The sequence below is a fragment of the Folsomia candida genome, unplaced genomic scaffold, assembly GCF_002217175.1.
Source record: "Folsomia candida strain VU population unplaced genomic scaffold, ASM221717v1 Fcan01_Sc009, whole genome shotgun sequence".
Taxonomy (NCBI): Eukaryota; Metazoa; Arthropoda; class Collembola; order Entomobryomorpha; family Isotomidae; genus Folsomia; species Folsomia candida.
This window is the reverse complement of record NW_019091201.1, coordinates 647,274-665,357: the sequence shown is the minus strand read 5'-3', so window position 1 is coordinate 665,357 and position 18,084 is coordinate 647,274. Positions and strand designations below refer to the sequence as shown.

The following is an 18,084-nucleotide window of genomic DNA, read 5'->3' as shown; positions in this document are numbered from 1 at the left end:
AGATCGGGTGTTGGGCATCTTAAGACAAGTTATGTTATGGTAGGTCTGATCAGGGAAAGCATGAGGGAAAAACTAAAAGTAAATGTAATCCTCAACAGAGAAAGTAGTGAGGAAAGCAGGAAAGCGTTGGTTCAACAAAGTGGGAAGCGAGCTGGACAATCGGCAAAAATACACGCAGTCAACCCAGGCGAACAACCGTCCCGAAAAGAAGTTTTCTGGTTCCGGCGTTATAAAGTTATATATAAAATGTCAATTAGTAGAAAGTAGTGCGCCTGCACACACCACTTGCAGAGTGATGAAACGACTTTCACTGACAATTTGTGTAGGGAAATAAAACCACGCATGTTTTGTGTAAGAGTCGTCTTGTGTCCTGGTCTGGATTGTGTTTTTTTCACTAATTGATAACGACATTCTAAATGAACGATCCTTCTCCCAACTTTCACCTCGTTTTACGCATTTAGTGCAACTTACTTTGTTAATGTATTACATATTTCTTTCTTTATTTTCATGTTTTCAAATTAATTCTGCTCCCACTCGACGTTCATGTTCATTTCTGAGGGTTGTTGGAATAGGTCAAAACTTTCTCATGTTTCCAATCGCCAACAACTAGATAAATGTTTCGACGAGGATGATGACATTTCATGTCATTTGAGCTAATTTGGCCAAAAGGGAGGAGATTCTCATTCACTTGAGGAGCAGTTGTTCCTGATCGAGTGCTCATTTGAAGTTTTAATAAGAAGCCTCTTCCGACTTTCTGGAGCAGTAACAAAACTGCAATTGCTCCTCAATCGGTCTGATTTCTGATCCAGAACATTCTCTTTCTTCGTCTGATTAGTTGTTATTGCATTCATAATGGCGCAACTACTGTTTCTCTCTTGCAGACGGAAGCAATTTATGAAATGGTTCAAGGAGAAGGAGAAGAATAAAACAATAGGAAAACAAGTTTGGCAGAGGCGAACAATGTCTGTCTATTATCCGGCTTTTGTAAAAATTCTCATTTTGCGTGGCTCATCTCATCTGTCAACACAACGAAGTGTGTGGGCGTTACCGGGCAAGATAACCAAAGTGAGGAGTTAAATTGTTGTATTTTTCATTAGTATTCCTTGGAGCAGACTTAGAAAAGGCATTCACTGAATGCATACCTCTTTCTATAGGAATCTCGTAAATGCGTATGTATATCTAGTCGTGAGACCAAATCGTCCCAAAGAATCCTCATCTCCTTCTTCTCCGGTTGATGTAAAATTAAACGTAGCAGAAGGTTTACTTAGAGTTACAAGCGTATGCCGTATCTGATTAGATATTAGAACTGGAATTCAAACAAATGGCATATTCAGACAAAAAAGTTTGTAATCCACTCAATGCGTTGACTCCAAATTGGATCTATTTTTCGAGATGCGAGAAATGCGATGAGATGTAATCTATTCTGAGCTTGAAATACAGTTGTAAGTACTTAAGAAGAGCTAATTAATGGAAGTCTTTTTTTCCGTTGTAAGCTTGAAGAATATGTACCAAAATTGTTTTCATGATCTTGATGTAATTGATTGGATGACTTTAGAGAGGTCGTTATAAAAAGAGTGATATGAAATAAATTTTTTGCATTTGAGAGGTTGTAAACCCGATAATCGTACATTTTCATTTCATTTTACATTTTATTTTACATTTCCTAAGATTTCTGTGTATGTAGAACTCTATGAACTTTTCTTGTTTGCAAGAAGTTTATCCCAGTCTGGAAAGTAACGATCCTTCATTCGATTAGCATAGGCTTCGATGTTGGGATACTTTTCTGTATTATTAAATCAACACCAAGCTGAATTATTTTTATCTATGTATATTTACTTGCATAATAAATCACACTCAACATACCTTTGACAACTTTTATGTAAGGAGATGAGGATAGAAATCCCCAAAATAATTGTGCAATAAATCTGTAAATGAGACTTGAATAAATTTAAGTATGACTTACACTAATCAGTTTTAAACTACGTTACCCAAAGAGAGCACAGTCTTCAAGGCAGGGTTCGTCACCAAGGAGGAACTTATTGTCCCCCAAAATAGTGGCAATGGTTTTCATATCAGCATGAGTAAAAGCTTCGATGTCTTCTTTCGTATGTCTGCCTATCCCTTGAGCCCAGGTCACCCTCTTGTAATGGTATCCCACTAATTTCACAGCATACCAGGGTACCTTCAGCACCCTTTGAATCGCTTGGTGACCTTCTCCGCCCCACACAAATCCCCACATAACGAGCTCCCTATTTAAAATTGAGAGGAATCAAGATTGTACGAATTGGACTTCAATGACGGAGAAATTACCAGAAAACACGATCTTCCAAAAGGACTTTTGTCATACTTGCGATGGCCTGTTCTTTTTCACTATAATTGTTTTTTATCTCCTTGTTGAATTTCCTGTTAATAAGAATGTTATGCAGAATTATACACATGCAATTTGGAATTATTGACCTAAAAAATTAAAATTAGTTGCGTACTTTGTCAAAAATTGGATGCAAAGCTGGGAGTCGGCAATGTGTTCCCCGTTTAGAGTGATCCAGGGGGTTTTGCCTATTAGTTATTATTAGTTATTTCGTTTCGCTTACAAAATTTAAACCAGCTTTTGGAAACTGATTTCTAACACTTGAATCAAATCAAATCAAACCTTTCGGGCCGAAAGTGTTTTTACGGTCACCATCGTACTGAAAAATTCAAAGATGGTGTGAAATCATATTCTACAAAAATGTTTTACTTCGAGTTGTGCACTAGAATTACCTCATAATCAATTTTTGCCATTCGCAAAAATGTCTCTAATTTTAGCACAAATGGTGAAGCTGAGGGGACCGTAGCGCCTCGTTTCGTTCCATGAAGAATCACTTTGTCCTTGGGACATTTCTCCTTGGTAAAACGATCCCTGCACGGGTAAAAAGTGGCAAATCAGATCAAATTCAAAGAAATAAAGAATAAATTTTGATTCTTACAATTTCTTCTGCATCCAAAGTTTCTGGAGGTAAAGGTATACTCCATACAAGACCCCCGCAACTATACCGTAGCAGAGTAATCCACAAAACATTTCAGCTTTTTAACCGCAGCAAATGCGGCGCAACAAGTATTCTTCAGTACTAAAATCGAACTAAACTAAACTACCATGAGAAAATGGTCACTTTATTTTATTCGCCAAATTGGTCAACCGAATATTCCAGTGTACCAAAGTGTACTGCACCTACTAACTCTTAATTTGACGTTTTTACCTCTGAAAATCGCATCATGAGTCGGCAAAAGCTTAGTTTCATGCCACATATGATGTACAAAGTCTATCTGGAACTGAAAAACGACCTTGAATGTTGGATTGGAGTAGTTTTTCCATCCTTGCATCATGTATACATAATCATAACAAGAACATTTCAATGGTAATATGTCCCATATATGCATGAAAGTGAGTTAGTCCACTCCTGCAAATTGATGTCCTGTGTAAATAATCATTACTGAGCGTGTGTGGGTGGGTGTAATGTATTTTAAGATAGCGATGACAACTTTGACAAGGATGAGTTGATGCAGTGACTGGCTTTTACTTTGTTCAAATAATGTTTGCTTTATTTTGGGACATGATCCATATTTGCAAATAAATTATACGCAATGCATGCAAACAGAATAAAGAAAATTTCAGATTCTGAAATTCATAAGTTTCTGTTTCATGGTTTCTGAAGGAATTAATTTTCATAAGTAAAATGCATGCGAGAGAAAAGTGAGACAAATCCGAGTTTGAGCTGCTCCAGCGCTTTCTCTTTCACATGGGAAACAACTGTGCAAAATTGGAACACACTTTCTCTCGTATAAATTTGCAGATTGGTCCTTGGAGCCGGCATTTAATGCGAATATTTAAATAAATTGGTCTGAAGGAAACTAAACAAATTACTGGTAAGATACGTTACGTATTCTTGTACCTGTTTCTAAATAATAAATAGATTGTAAATTTGAAATGCATACAAGGAAATTAAATTGAAGGGAGAAAGTTACAGCTCGAAAACATTGCATTTTAATTAGTTTTGATTGTGACATAGCATGATTATGATCTGGGTTAATTTTTCGTAGGAGGAAAAGCACATTAGCTGTTATTTAGCTGAGGATGAGTCAACCAAATGCAAAAATCCCTTCGTCAGATAAGGTGTGTCGCGTAGTAATTCAGCAGTGCGTTAAAGCCACTCTACGATTCGACACGGAAGATTCGCCCGTAGAAATTGGGGCCGGGATGGTTGTTTTCACCTGTTTTCTTCAAGGGGCTACCGAGGAGCATCTAGATAACATTGGTATTTAGAAAAATAAATGACTTCAATTTAATAGCAGACTAAACTCCGGGCTATTAAATTTTTATGGCTATCTCTTTCTTGCAGTAAAGTCTATATTAAGCGTCAAATTATGTGAGGACCCTGATTCTTCTGTACCTCCTTCGACCACAAGAGATTCCGTACTGCATCATAAACTGGACGTTTTAGTTATTCCTCAAGCAACACTAGGTGGCAAAATGAAGGGAAAGGCCGTTCAGTATCACGGCCTCGTATCGAAGTCCGTCGGAGAAGAATTATTCTCCAAATTCGTGGCGAAATTAAAATATTCCATTGAAGTATTACCAGAAACAGAGCTTCACGGCCATGTTTCCTCCGGGGTTTATGGTGCTAGGCAGATTCTTAGTATGGAAACAAATGGCCCTTTTACACATATTTTTGAATTTTGATAACAATTTTTATTTCCAATAAAACATTTAAAAATTATGATATACTCATGACCGAGTCAAGCCGAGAGGGTTTTTTAGTACCCGAGATCAGGTACTGGAAAAACCGGAAATGGGAAGGGAGTTCTCCAAATGAAAAACTCGACAATGCTAATCAAATTTCTCACAATGTTGATGTTAATTTCGTCAAAATTGATTCCAGTCAGTCCCTCTAAAATTCCAATGATCAGCTGAAATAATTCGTTCTGCTTTAAAGCTGTGTCCAAATTGTGAACAATCTTCACCACTGCTTCAACCTGCGTAAAATTTCGGAAATATTCTCCCTTTCCAGGTTCAGTAGTCTTTGCCCAGAAAACGTGTGCTGCTGGATTACCATTAATTTCTACTTGAACATATCGGAAAAGCCCAAACCATTGTAGACCTTGAGATGTTATAATTTCGTGTAGAATTTCTGCCAATTTTCCTAATGTACAACCCGGTTCTTCTTGGAAAATGGAGCTTAACGGCCATTCAATGTCAGGGGCATATTTTTTAAAACTCTTATTCGAGAATTGAGAAAGTGCTGGTGGTCCTTCTGGCAGTGGGGGGTCAAGATTGTCTGGGGCAGGGTAATTCGCATAGAAGTTTTTAAACCAGACATAAATATCTCTTGAAGTATCTTCTCCCACAGTCTTGAATCCATATTTGTGTAGAAATGCAATTGCCTAAATTGGTCCAAATTCAGACTCAGTATGTACATGCAAATTAGATCTTGTTAAAGTTTTTAGCTAGTTACATACATCGTTCCATTCGGAGCCTGCGTCCCACAAAAATTTATGGATTTGTCGAAAGTCCTCGTCGTCAAGTTGAAAATACTCTGCCATCGTTCCCACCAAATTTGTTGGAAGTTTCAATTTCGTTTCACGAATGCTTTGTAATAAATCTCCCTCCACAAATTGAGCTGTCGTAGTTGGGAGGGGACATGAAAGCAATTTTACAACGCCTGATAAAAGCATTGTTAAATTCAGGGGTGGGAGGTTCTGATGGTCGAGACGAGTCATAAGCACTTTGTATGGTTCATACAAGTTGATCTCATATCCGGCTGAAAGTTTTAAAATTTTGCATTATTGGCTTGTTCATGCATGAAGACAACAATTCAACAAAAATGAAACTTACAGCTCTCGGGACTCCATAAGGTAACGACGAGAATGATTGCAGAGAATGTGCCGAATAGCTTCATGATTAATTAACTAATTAAAAAATCTAAAACTATTTGTTATGTTACAAATTAATTTTCCTCCAGTCTGCGACACAATATGTTATGCTTGACTCGGCCTAATGAACAGGTGAACCTCATCAAAGGGAAGGGTCCAAATTCTTCATTGTATTTAGCCCAATCAATTTGATGTTCATACTTATCAATTTACTTATCGATCGTGGTTGATAATGTCAAATACCAATCATATGTATTGGAGTATTGTTTGTACACTCTGCACCTGGCACCTGGACACTAGATTATTGTCTTGTGAGTATGAAATAGAAATAATATGACTTATGAAATTGACACCATCACATTGATGTCGTTTATGATAAGATAGCGAAACAAATAGGCCTTACCTTCATCCCATTGATTATCAGAGACTAAATTAAATGCCAAAAATATCTGATTAGCCTTTTTCGGGTGAAAAGGTGTAAATTGTAACTTTTTTCATATTTGTCATTTATTCATTCATTTGACAGATTAACAAATAATATAATATTAAGTAATGAAAGTTATAAACTACTTTTTAATAAAGTACATGATCTCATTTACCGGCATATTCTTTGATTTGCCATACTCAATTAATTTTTGCACTTCTGGCAGTTCGGCAAATTCCTTTGCAAATTCTTTTTTCTCAGGTTGCCGTACAAATGCAATCAAAGCTTTGACGCTTGTATCTGTTTTGAACAAATGGAAAAATGTTTCCACTAATTCTTCCTCCGGAAATGCGAGTCGTACAGCTTCGACTATTTCTTGTAGGTTTTCACAAAGTTCTGGTGGATTGAGGGGTGGAGTCAAAACTGGATAATCATCGTTTGGTACAGGTCCAGCTTTGTCGACGCGGAATGGCAGTCCAAGAAACTCGTAGAGATTGTTGAATGCATCGTATATTTCTGGATATCCGCCATCAGCAAGGAATTGGATTATCTAAATATATGATTTAATTAATATAAATATCACAATTTAAATTTCACGTCAGACTTTACGAGACTAACCTCCAGAAACTGGGGATGATTCCACAAAAAGTTGTGAATTGTCTTAAAGTCTTCTCCACGAAGGTACGGAATGATTTTGGGGTCATGTTTATTAATACAAGCGATAACATTCACGTCCCTCATCGAATCTTGTATTGATTGTACGTCAATTAGGGCAACAATTTCGTCAACTGCTGGACGAAGGTTGATGGTGTTATCTGTACACAAAAGAATGAAAAAATAGTGGTTTTAGTCAACGTTTATGGCTCGATAAAGTTTTTAAAATTTGCATACCTGAACATTGCGCCAATAAGCTCCCAGTTAATAAAATGACAATTGAACTTAAAATTTTCATTTTGATCTTTTTTTCGCAATTTTTCAACCAAAGTTTAAGTTTAGCATTCAGTTGTCTGAATTTGACTAAAGTGGGGTCAAGGCATTTTATATAAGGCTTCAGAATTTTTATCAGAAATATCACCGAAAACGTTATCATAAAGATTTTATACTTTATCCAGGTCACAAAAGCATTTTAAATATTTGCATTTACGAGAATTGTAATCAATTTGGAATAATAAATCGGTAGTGGTCAGTTTGCTCAAAGAAAACATTAGGTTAGGTGGCCTACATATTTGACAAAAAGAGTGCGAATGAGACATTATTTGCTCGTCAACAGATAACCGTTTCGCAGCTGCAGATTGATGACACCATCAACGTTGACCTGGGCAATGTGTCGAAATCTGTCAAAGACAATCGTTAGAAGAAAGAACACACTTCCCATTATTCGTCGTGGTCAAATTAAAAATGCTCCAGCTCCGTTGTCGAATCAATTTGATGTTGAAATAAGTATTCCGAGGTAAAGACAAATGATTATACATAGACTTCGGATTAGATGCACTGGAGAAAGCTGTCTTATGCAAGTATCGCATGTTTCCAGTGACCTTATGGGGCGAGATCTGGTTACATTTGACAATTACAGAACACAAGACATTTATTCTCTTTTATGGATTGCAGTGGATTTGAAACAAGCAGAAGTACTGTTTATGCATTATTGACATTACATAATTCTCATCCTTAAATTATTCTAATTTAATAATTATATTTTTTACATGTTCTTAGTCGCTTGTTAAAAAGTGTGAAGGAAAATCTATTTGTGTTATTTCGGATAACCCGATTCGAAAAATCTCGCTGAGTTCTGCTATTACAAAACTTGGTGCCGCAACAACGTTCATTAATCCTGCAGAAATCAGTCATGAGACAATGGAAATGGACCTTGAAATCCTTGGAAAGTAATTTATTATGACTTGTTGATTTATAAAAACCAAAGTTAATCTTGCTGTTATTTTCATAGAACCGTGGGTTCTTCCTGTGATGTCGTCGTATTTGATAGCAAGAACTTTGATCATACTAACCTAGAAAAATTTGCTACTGGATGTACAGTTCCCGTTATTTGCACAGAATCTTCACTTTTATGCCCAATTTACTGCCTTGGCGAGCTGCTGACCCTGTTTGAACATTATGATTATCTTCGAAGACTTGTCATCTCATTTCTTGGAGATTCGTCGGACCAATTGCTAAATACTTATGCACTTCTCTATCCGAAAGTTGGGATGCATCTTCACTATTTTGTAGAAGGGGTGAGATAATATTGTAATTTGTTGTGAAAGCTATTGTTATTAGCGTGTAATTTTTTTTTTACAGAATATGGATTTTAACATTTGGAATAAAGGGATTGAACTCGCAGCCCAGTATAACACTGAATTCAAGCAGTTTGACAATTTTTTCGACTTAGTTTACAGGAGCCATACCTTGTCCTTATCTCGCAATAGCTTGAATATGCACGAAGTTACGATTAAAGTAGACGAAATATTCATAATTATCACGTTATACTAATTCCTACATTCAAATTCTTCATTACATATTTTAAATGTAGGACACTAAAGAAATGAACCTAAATTGGACTTTCCTTCATAAAGATTTGTACAAGCAGAACAATTTACTTCCCAAGGATCTCCTTCGATCGAACCAATTTCTAGTCTGGAAAAATATTCAAAATATGCAATGGATATTTATGGTACTATCAATTATGAAAATGTTCGTCAGTCTTTTCATGCACATTTAAATATATTTCAGGCCACAATTATTGCAATAACGCAGAAATATTCGCCTGCCATTTCAAGACCAAACTTTGAAGGCAGTCTATAGTACAAACTGGAGACCTACAATGTTTTACTTTTTATCAGTTATATAGGCGAAAAATAAAATGATAATACACATTTTTGACCAGTTTTCGACATATCATGAAAAAGTAAAACCGTAAAAATGCATGCATTAAGTGAAGCCGCTGAGACTGAACTCCGCTCAAAAAACCACCGCCAATTTAACTCAACCACGTTCTCTACACTGAAATGTGCTCGCATTTCACATTTTTACAAGCCGGATAAAAACATTAATTTGTAAGAAATATTTAACTTTACGGAAATAAAAATCAAAACCTGCCAAAATGGTTAAACAATTTTTGAGTAAGTATCCACATATTATTATTTTCATCTCATTTAATTAATTTAAAGATAAGTCATAAGTAGACATATATTGTTTTGTTGTACAATGTAACACATGTTCAAGATTTGTTTTATAAATGTGAAACTAATGAATTCGTATGTTCTCAATTTTAGAGAAAAAATCCAAGCGTGTCACGGCAAAGAAACGCTACAAGATCGAGAAGAAGGTGCGTGAGCATAACCGTAAAATCAAGAGGGCCGATAAACTCAAGAAAAAGGGGAAGAAAGGGAGAAAGCTAATCATTGTTCCTGGCGACTGTCCATTCAAGGAACAAATTTTGTCGGAAGCAACTTTTCTCAAGGACAGCATCTTAAAGGAAAAGTTGTTGAAAAAGGAACAGATTAAGGAAATTAGAAGGACAAAGAAGGAACAAATCGCAGCACAGAAGAAACTCAACCCACCCGGCCCTCACAACGTTCCTGTCGTGAAACATTTAAAGGCAAAGGACGTTCCGACTTCGGATGAGGCAGGTGCAGGAAGTGGACAACAGAAAGATAAGCCACAGACTACTTTTCAAGATTTGTTGAAGAAAGCGACTGAGCGAGGTTATCATTTTGAAGAAATTGAGAAGCGAAAAGTTGCGGTTACCGCAGATCCCAGTTTGAAAGCGTTTTACAGAGAGTTCCAAACGGTAACAATCTTATATTTTATTACATTAAGCCAACTATGTTTAACCAAAGCACATTATATTCGTATATATTTTTGCCTGATGAATCCTAAATAAAATATGAATATCGAAATTCGATATTGTGCAGCAATGAGAAATATCTTTTGATGCCGATTTAATATATTCCCCTTCCACAGGTCGTCAATGAATCAGATGTGGTCATACAAGTCTTGGACTCGAGGGACCCGTTGGGTACGCGAAGTTCGGATGCTGAAGAGGCTGTTCGAAGTCACACTGATAAGAAACTCCTCCTGGTATTGAACAAGTGTGACTTGATCCCGCCTGAAAATTTGCAAAAGTGGATCGCGTATCTTAAAGAGACGTGAGTATATCATATTTAGCAGTATAATATTTTTAATTTTATGCCATGATGATAATGATTAACACAACTGTTCGATTATATTTATATAGGACTCACTGCGCCGTTGTTGCTTTCAAAGCAAACACGCAGAAGCAAAAGGACCGCCTTGGGGCTGTAAATGCGGTTAATACGTTGAAAGCAAACGAGACCAAGAAAAGTGTGGGTGTGAACGATTTGATGGGAATTCTTGGAACCTGGGCGAGAGGTAGTGCTGGAGGTATAACTGTCGGAGTTATTGGGATGCCTAATGTTGGAAAGAGTTCGTTAATCAATTCGTTGAAAAGATCAAAGGCATGCAATGTTGGGGCGAAACCTGGAATTACCAGGTAACATTACAATTATTAAGACATGAAATATTTCTCATCATTATAAAACTTGGTCAATAACTTGGTTTGTTTATCTGCACAGGACCTGTCAAGTTATCCACTTGGATTCAAAACTGCGACTGATTGACTCTCCTGGAATTTGCTTCTCAAAAGAAACAGGAAACGAAGCAATCAGCCTGGAGAAGATTCTGTCCAGAGTGCCAAAATCTACACTAATGTTGCATTACAAGATTCCAGACTTTCAAGATCCAGAAGAATTTCTGTGTAATATCGCCACCAAGTTCGGGCAGTTGAAGAAAGGCGGAATTCCGAATACTGGTGCGGCTGAGAACAAGCTTGTACAAGATTGGCATACGTAAGACTTTTTACTTTTATAAGTACTCTTTATTTCATCGTGTTGATTAATTAATTAATATACAGGGGAGCGATCCGATTCTTCACTGAACCACCAGAGTTAGCGTCCTCTACCACATCATCCGCAATCATGACAGGTTTAGCTGCCCCATTTTCACTAGATAATTTTATCCCCAACTCTGGAAATGACGAGGAAATGAATGATGTCGAAGACACAAAAATCGCTTCCAACGAAGAAATGTCGGACAATGATGATGATGACGAGCCAGTAGCAGTAACACCAAAACCTAATCCAAAACAACCATCTCCAAGACTGACTCGAAGTCAGGCAAGGAAAAAGGGAGTTACATTTGCTATCGACACGCAAAGTACAGATTTACTTCGCCGACGAAAATCAGTTCGCAAACAGCAACCAGAAGAAGCATCAATTTCTCCCTTGGCGCAAAAGAAATTAGGATTAGTTGCTACTAGAACAGGTCTGATGAAGAAAATTAAGAAATCCAAAAAGAAATCCGCTAAAAAGGCTGATGAGCTATCAGAGGTTATTAAGAATATGTCGTTTTAATTTACTTTACTACCACCATATGTTTAGTTTAGCTCAACATAATATAAACATCTCGTCCAGATTGTAGTAGTAAAATAATTGACATTGATATATAACTGACTTTCACACGGATTAAATAAATTTCATGTAAACATTTACGTAATTTTTATTCAATTATTTTTACTCTATGTCGCCGCAATAATCGTAGTGCCTTGTTCCTCTTCTTCTTCCTCCTCCTCCTCCTCTTCAGCAAGCAGGGCGGCCGCAGCATCTGCCTCTTCTTGCGCTTGTTGCATCTGCGCTTCTCTAATGAGCGCTTCGAATTCATCAGCCATGTCTTGATCTTCTGCTGTCACTTGGGGTTCGTCCACCTTCAGGATCTCGACCACTTCAGCCTGAAACTTTAGAAATTCTACGTATTCCTTGTTGAGACGTTCTTCCTGCAATACAAGTACAATTCATTGTTACGCCTGACTTTGCTCTATTTTTTGTACATATGCATATTCACAAAGGATCTCATTTAATTAATTATTTACCTGTTCTATCTCTTCGGCTTGGGCTAACTCTTCTTTTTTGGATAGTTCTATCCTTTCCTTTCCTGCTAGTTTATGCTGTCGCATCCAATCCATGTTTCTTGAGTCAGACTTTTCTTCAGGGGGCATATCATCGGGATGTGCGACGCTGCTTTCTCTTTGGAATTCAAGTTCATGACCATGCTTCGCCTTTAAATTTTTGTAATCGTTAAAGAGCAAATCGACCATTTCATTTTGCTGCATGGATTTCTCTAATTTGGGCATTGCCTGAAATTTCAATAGCAGTTAAATGATAAAGTATAGTCACGAGTTTCAATTTTAGTCTGGTACCGCTTTAAAGAAATATGCCATGCTTTTGGAATTCATGAGGATTTCAACATTTTCGTCAGACAAGGTTTGAATGGAAGATTGAACCATTTTATTCCTCTTGAAGGAAAGTCCTGTTTGAGTGGAACAGTCCACGGAAGGACCTCTGACTTGAATTCCACGATCAATCTCTTTTCGATGTATGAAAGGTCGGACTGATGGATCCTGAGACTCGAAGGATGCAAACATGTGGATATTGGTGGGATCGGAATTCTGAAAATTGCATTCATCTCCAAAATGTTTCCGAAGACGGTGGACAGTGAGAGTTATCGGTGGTCGTGTTGGTGTCACTTTCTCCTGGTTCACTTCCAGTTCACTGCCAAATCCACGCCACTTTCTGGGTATAATTGTGGCCATCTCGTCTCCGTGGTCTTCGTCCTCCATAATTTGCAGTTCCAACTCCTCCCCTGTAAACCAAGTACAAAATTATGAGTCTCCGCTTTCTTTTCAGGTTTGATCGATACATTTTCATTCTAAACGCGCCTGCCTCTTCCTCCTCCACTTCCAACTCTGTTTCCTCCTCTTCTTGGGGAACATCGTCAGGATCGTGGTACACAAAGTCTGTGTCCGACATGGTCAAGGATGTGGGTGATAATTTGTAGTAAGCCACGAAAGAGAAAGTACGTAATATCTAGATTGTCTATGAAATTGATGAACTTCTACAGCAAATCAAGTAAACGGTGCGATAATCACTGGATAAATATCATGGTTTTATTGATTCACGTTACGTTTAGATTATAAAAACATGTGCTATTAGGGAGTTTGCATGAATGTTTCCGTGGACCCTGAACGTGACGTAGAACCGTAGATTTTGATACTACATCGACGTTGCGTTGTGACAGTTTGCAAATTGACGTCCGTGTCGTAAACCGTAACGTAAAAATGCATCTTTTTTTGCACGTTGCACGGTTACGGAATTATAGTTTGCAATTCCACAAATAAATAAATACGTAATTATGTTTTCTATTCTTCCAATTTTTAGCCCGAGTCAGGGCTTATGGAACCGTCATGTCCGTCCGTCTGTCTGTCTGTCTGTCTGTCCGGCACGATAGAGCCAAAACGGCTGAACCGATTGACTTGAAATTTTTACCATATGCATATTGGACAAAGTTAGGAAACGAGTTCGAAGATGGGCGAAATCGGTCCAGTGGTTGACCGGTGGGGGTCATCGGAGTGGGTGGGGTCTTATGCACCAAAATTTCAAAATTGTTGTAGAGAGCTGAAATTTGGTACAGAGGTTGCTAATGGCTCCTAATAGAAAAAAATAACTTCAGGTTGGAAAAATTTTCATCATGAGTGACCCTATGGGGTGACCCATACCGATTTTTCAAAACCATCATATCGAACTGAAATTTGGTGGAGAGGTTGCTTATGGGTCTTAATAAAAGAATATGATATGATATTGGTAAAATTTGTATCTGGAACGCCCCTATGGGGTGACCCATACCGATTTTTAGAAATTGTTTTAAAAAGATGAAATCCGGCACAATGATACTTAATGACTGCTAATTAAAGAATATGAAGTTAAAAGTGAACAAAGTGCAACCAGACCAAAGTGACCAGAGTGCAATCAGTATGGGGTGACCCATACTGATTTTTAAAAATCGTTATATCGAGCTGAAATTTGATTTGGAGGCTGAATAGCACATACATACAGCTTAGAACTTCAGGTTGTTAAAGAAGCCACTGGTCATGGTGGTCAAGGCACATGATTTGTAACTAATTCAAAAATTTGGTACCAAATAATAGAAACTATCTAACAAACTTTTAACCATCCACAACACGGAAGTTGGTGATATTATGTCGGTCAGTTCGGAAAAGAATTTAGAAGCGGGCTCTGACTTATTGAGTCAGGGACTATGTCCCTGACTCGGGCTATATGGAGTCTGCACTGTAGGTTTTACTTTACAATTTTTAGTTGTGAATTATTTTAGAATTATCAACAAAAGTTTTTGTTGAAATTTCAAAACCCTTCCCAGCATTAACTTGACGGAGATAAGCAACCTGGGGGCGGTTGCACCAGGCACTTTGCACCCCACACTTTTCATTTTTAAGCTTTTTTTTTAAGATTGTATTTCACCAAATCCGAGTTGCATTTAGAAAATTAGTTAACTAATTAATTTCAACAATTTCAGTCCTTCCACATCTTTCTAATTACTAATTAATGCCAATTATAAAATCGTTAACCAAAGTCCTTGGATTAGTTTATCTTAATATATATACACGTGTGTATATATACACACGTAACTAAGTAAAATTCAGGACCTTGATCTTAACCTTTTAAAAACGGATTCCACCAATAAGGTGGAGGGCGATTTCGATCTCTTGGCGACGGACTACACCAATAAGGTGTAGGCCAAATTTTTCGCCTTAGCGACGGACTACACCAATAAGGTGTAGGCCAACTTTTTCTCGTTGGCGACGGATTCCACCAATAAGGTGTATGGTTACAGAATTCCGTTGAGACCGGGCTACATCAATAAGGTGTAGAAAAAAATAAAAATAAAATGACCGAGAAAATTTTCTCAGTTCCATTCTTTCCTCCTTATTTGTCGTTGGTTTTTCTTCAAGCCTGAACTAATTTTTTTAGAGTTTAGAGTTGTAGTTGTAGTGGGGGGAGGAACTCGGAGGAAGTGCATCAGAGGTCACGCCGCGCCCCCGAAAAATTATCCAACATTGGCGCCGCTAATAAATTGGTCGGCGTTGACCTCTGACCTGTATCATGTTGTAAATATGATACAGTTCATATTTTTTTTAAATTATCACAACGTTCTCTTTAGCTAATATATTCGCAATAGTGTCACCACCGATCGGAACAAGTCACAGAACACTGAAGGACAAAATTATAGCTAATAACTTGTTTAAAATATAAAATGCATCCCAAAATCAGTGTCATCAAATTGATGACATGAATGATGACGATTTATTCGTTTAGTTTATTTTTGTAGTACTATCAAAATCAAATCCGATCTTTTTATCAAAATTAATATCGTGTGTTCATTTGGTTCAGTTGCAATTTCATGTTAAAAATGTATTATGTTCTAATTTTTGTTGTCGAATCAGTTCCAGGTCTCTAATAAATCATAACTGCATCAGTAGAATATTCAAAATCGGTTTGCATTAATTCAGTCCCCAACTGATTTTATCACCGCCCCACAAGTCGGTCTCAATGGTATTCTGCCCCCCAGTAAATCCGCCCCCAAATGCAATAGAAACCATTTTTAATTCCGTTTTTAAATGGTATCCAGGTCAAAATTAATTAGTTTTTATAAGGTTAATTAATATTAATAAATTCATCTGCAAAATGCACCGATTTTACTCTCCGTTTTGTCCGTTTCGGATGCAAATATTGCAAATTTCATACTAGTTAAATTTTTGATCGATTGAGATACTTTGTTCGAAATCTGTAAGAATAGGTGCGTTAGGAGACCTCCATTGTTAGTCAATCTAACACTGAGGAGGTGTGAGGTGGTTATCGCCAATTTTTCCAAATGCGAATGTTTACGCCAGTTACAGAATTTGACAAAATCAGAATTTTTCAAAACGCTGCCACTTTTCGAATTTGAACAAACATAATTTTTGATAAGAAGTACTACAAAAATTCATTTTATACAATTTTAAATATTTTCATGCTATTTCTAAGTTTTTTTTAAAACGCAAAACCGTTAATTTTTTGAAAATTAACGGTTTTTAAATGGGTTTTTTATAATTTCAGACTAATTCTGAGCACAAACTGTGTATAATTTTTGAAATCGGGTTAAAATTCGGAAGTGACAGCGTTTTGACAAATTCTTATTTTCGCCAATTTTTTTTAAATTCCGCTACGGGCGAAAACATGCGCATTCTGAAAAAACGCATAAATATGGGTCGGCATATTTCAGAGCGTGACAATTTAAAATTACTCCTGTCAAAATCGGAAATAAACACGTAACACCTCCTCATTGTGAGTAAATTCAAGCAATAAATAACTAATTATGCAAATAGTGAGTTAAAGTCAAATTATTATTCTTAATTGTGATAGTATTGCTCCTAAATAGCAACTAAGGCTTAACATTTGAAAGACGATGAATCACATTTATTGTCATAAGTTGACACTTATGAAGGGTATAAATTCTTGTAAATTAACGCCCCCGCAAAATATGACGATGATAACAATACCGCAAATATTGTGACAATGCCAATTCTTATTATCCAATGTGTTTTAAAGGATTTTAGCTGATGACAAATATTTTGAACTTGGTTCTTGGTATTATTAATTGTTCCATTGTTATGAATAATATAGTCTGCTCGTTTGCGTTTTTCTTCCATGGACATTTGAGCATTTATTCGAGATCTGGCTTCTTCCTCTTTGAAGTTATCTCTTTTTACAAGCCTTTCAAGTTGTTGGTTATCATCACTGGAAAGGAAATTAGTTTTTAAGTCAGCATCAAAGAAAGTTATCGAAATAAAACTGCTCTGAAACATACCATGAGACCACAATGACGTGGACGAGGCGAATCCATGTGTTAACTTCGTACAAAAGCGGAGAATCTATGATAACGAATTGGTGACCTAAAAAGAAAGTCCAACAAAAACTTCAAATTTCTTTAGCACAAGCATAACTAAGATTCTAAAAAAATATATTACACACCCACCTCTAACCAAATAGTAGCAAATACTGAAAAATATCTCTTTTGCAATTGCTGGATGTGTTATCGCATTCAATTTGGCACGCTTCTCAGCATCGCCAAATATTATTTGTCCCAACTTTTTCCGATTAAGCTGACCATCTTCTTCCAGTACCGAACTTCCAAACGTATTGCGTATTTGTCGCCAAGCCTTGCGACCAGGTTCTACAACTTTGTTGAGTTTTGATGCCAATTACACAATTAATTATCAATGTAGATTTAAAAAAATTATTAAATAGGTCAAAAATTGTGAATACCTTTCCGGGCAATTTGATCGGAATCAATTAATGGGATGTCCATATCACAAAACATTTTGGAAACTGTGGATTTGCCACACCCAATTCCCCCAGTAAGGCCGACAAGGAACATTTTAAACCCGTATGTCAATTCAGTTCAAAATGTTAATATATATGTATGCATTAATTATTACTAAAAAGAAAACTTGTACTTTCACTTGTCATCTCTTCATTTCAGTGGTTGTAGCCGGTGTGGAATTTGGTTCGCATAATATTCAGCTTTCCTCCTGACTAAATTGAAACTTCTTGCCATATTATTCTGCTTTTCCATTGATACAAAAGTCATAACAATAAATATAATATGCAACGTATCATTTTTGTCAAACAGATAGCGACTCCAAAGTGGATGATGCTACCAGTACCACTAATTAATATATGCGCAGAATATCTGCAGAAAGCTTATGTCCAATAAATCTCAGACCATGCTGAATTTCATTACATGAAATATGCATGCCATGGGCAAACCATTACCACTTTTTATTA

At 36.8% G+C, this 18,084-nt stretch overlaps 7 protein-coding genes across 7 annotated transcripts; 2 read left to right on the top strand and 5 right to left on the bottom strand.

The window, feature by feature from the left end:
* Positions 1-1,610: 1,610 nt before the first annotated feature.
* LOC110854423 (failed axon connections homolog) lies at positions 1,611-3,290 on the bottom strand. The gene is made up of 8 exons (XM_022102865.2): positions 2,967-3,290; positions 2,761-2,899; positions 2,651-2,687; positions 2,484-2,556; positions 2,311-2,403; positions 1,989-2,249; positions 1,864-1,925; positions 1,611-1,783 (listed from the first exon to the last, which is right to left on the bottom strand). Exons 1-8 carry the CDS (start codon positions 3,056-3,058, stop codon positions 1,689-1,691), a joined length of 852 nt encoding a protein of 283 aa, XP_021958557.1. The 5' UTR covers positions 3,059-3,290; the 3' UTR covers positions 1,611-1,688.
* A 460-nt stretch (positions 3,291-3,750) lies between these two features.
* Positions 3,751-9,201, top strand: LOC110854421 (ornithine carbamoyltransferase, mitochondrial). The gene is made up of 8 exons (XM_022102862.2): positions 3,751-3,903; positions 7,602-7,781; positions 7,863-7,959; positions 8,045-8,214; positions 8,277-8,562; positions 8,627-8,782; positions 8,859-8,999; positions 9,059-9,201. The coding sequence occupies exons 2-8, from the start codon at positions 7,627-7,629 to the stop codon at positions 9,128-9,130; spliced, it is 1,077 nt and encodes a 358-aa protein (XP_021958554.1). The 5' UTR covers positions 3,751-3,903; positions 7,602-7,626; the 3' UTR covers positions 9,131-9,201.
* Positions 4,704-6,095, bottom strand: LOC110854422. The gene is made up of 3 exons (XM_022102864.2): positions 5,870-6,095; positions 5,494-5,795; positions 4,704-5,418 (listed from the first exon to the last, which is right to left on the bottom strand). Exons 1-3 carry the CDS (start codon positions 5,931-5,933, stop codon positions 4,792-4,794), a joined length of 993 nt encoding a protein of 330 aa, XP_021958556.1. The 5' UTR covers positions 5,934-6,095; the 3' UTR covers positions 4,704-4,791.
* Positions 6,386-7,383, bottom strand: LOC110854424. The gene is made up of 3 exons (XM_022102866.2): positions 7,223-7,383; positions 6,950-7,146; positions 6,386-6,881 (listed from the first exon to the last, which is right to left on the bottom strand). Exons 1-3 carry the CDS (start codon positions 7,281-7,283, stop codon positions 6,474-6,476), a joined length of 666 nt encoding a protein of 221 aa, XP_021958558.1. The 5' UTR covers positions 7,284-7,383; the 3' UTR covers positions 6,386-6,473.
* Positions 9,202-9,244: 43 nt separating the features above from the next.
* Positions 9,245-11,897, top strand: LOC110854420 (guanine nucleotide-binding protein-like 3 homolog). The gene is made up of 6 exons (XM_022102861.2): positions 9,245-9,447; positions 9,601-10,118; positions 10,292-10,476; positions 10,566-10,841; positions 10,924-11,196; positions 11,262-11,897. The coding sequence occupies exons 1-6, from the start codon at positions 9,429-9,431 to the stop codon at positions 11,758-11,760; spliced, it is 1,770 nt and encodes a 589-aa protein (XP_021958553.1). The 5' UTR covers positions 9,245-9,428; the 3' UTR covers positions 11,761-11,897.
* Positions 11,770-13,688, bottom strand: LOC118436524 (putative uncharacterized protein DDB_G0287113). Its single transcript, XM_035854812.1, has 3 exons — positions 12,603-13,688; positions 12,276-12,539; positions 11,770-12,179 (listed from the first exon to the last, which is right to left on the bottom strand). The coding sequence occupies exons 1-3, from the start codon at positions 13,020-13,022 to the stop codon at positions 11,925-11,927; spliced, it is 939 nt and encodes a 312-aa protein (XP_035710705.1). The 5' UTR covers positions 13,023-13,688; the 3' UTR covers positions 11,770-11,924.
* A 2,931-nt stretch (positions 13,689-16,619) lies between these two features.
* LOC110854093 (dephospho-CoA kinase) lies at positions 16,620-17,913 on the bottom strand. Its single transcript, XM_022102492.2, has 4 exons — positions 17,563-17,913; positions 17,273-17,476; positions 17,105-17,189; positions 16,620-17,034 (listed from the first exon to the last, which is right to left on the bottom strand). Exons 1-4 carry the CDS (start codon positions 17,672-17,674, stop codon positions 16,734-16,736), a joined length of 702 nt encoding a protein of 233 aa, XP_021958184.1. The 5' UTR covers positions 17,675-17,913; the 3' UTR covers positions 16,620-16,733.
* Between the last annotated feature and the right edge of the window lie 171 nt (positions 17,914-18,084).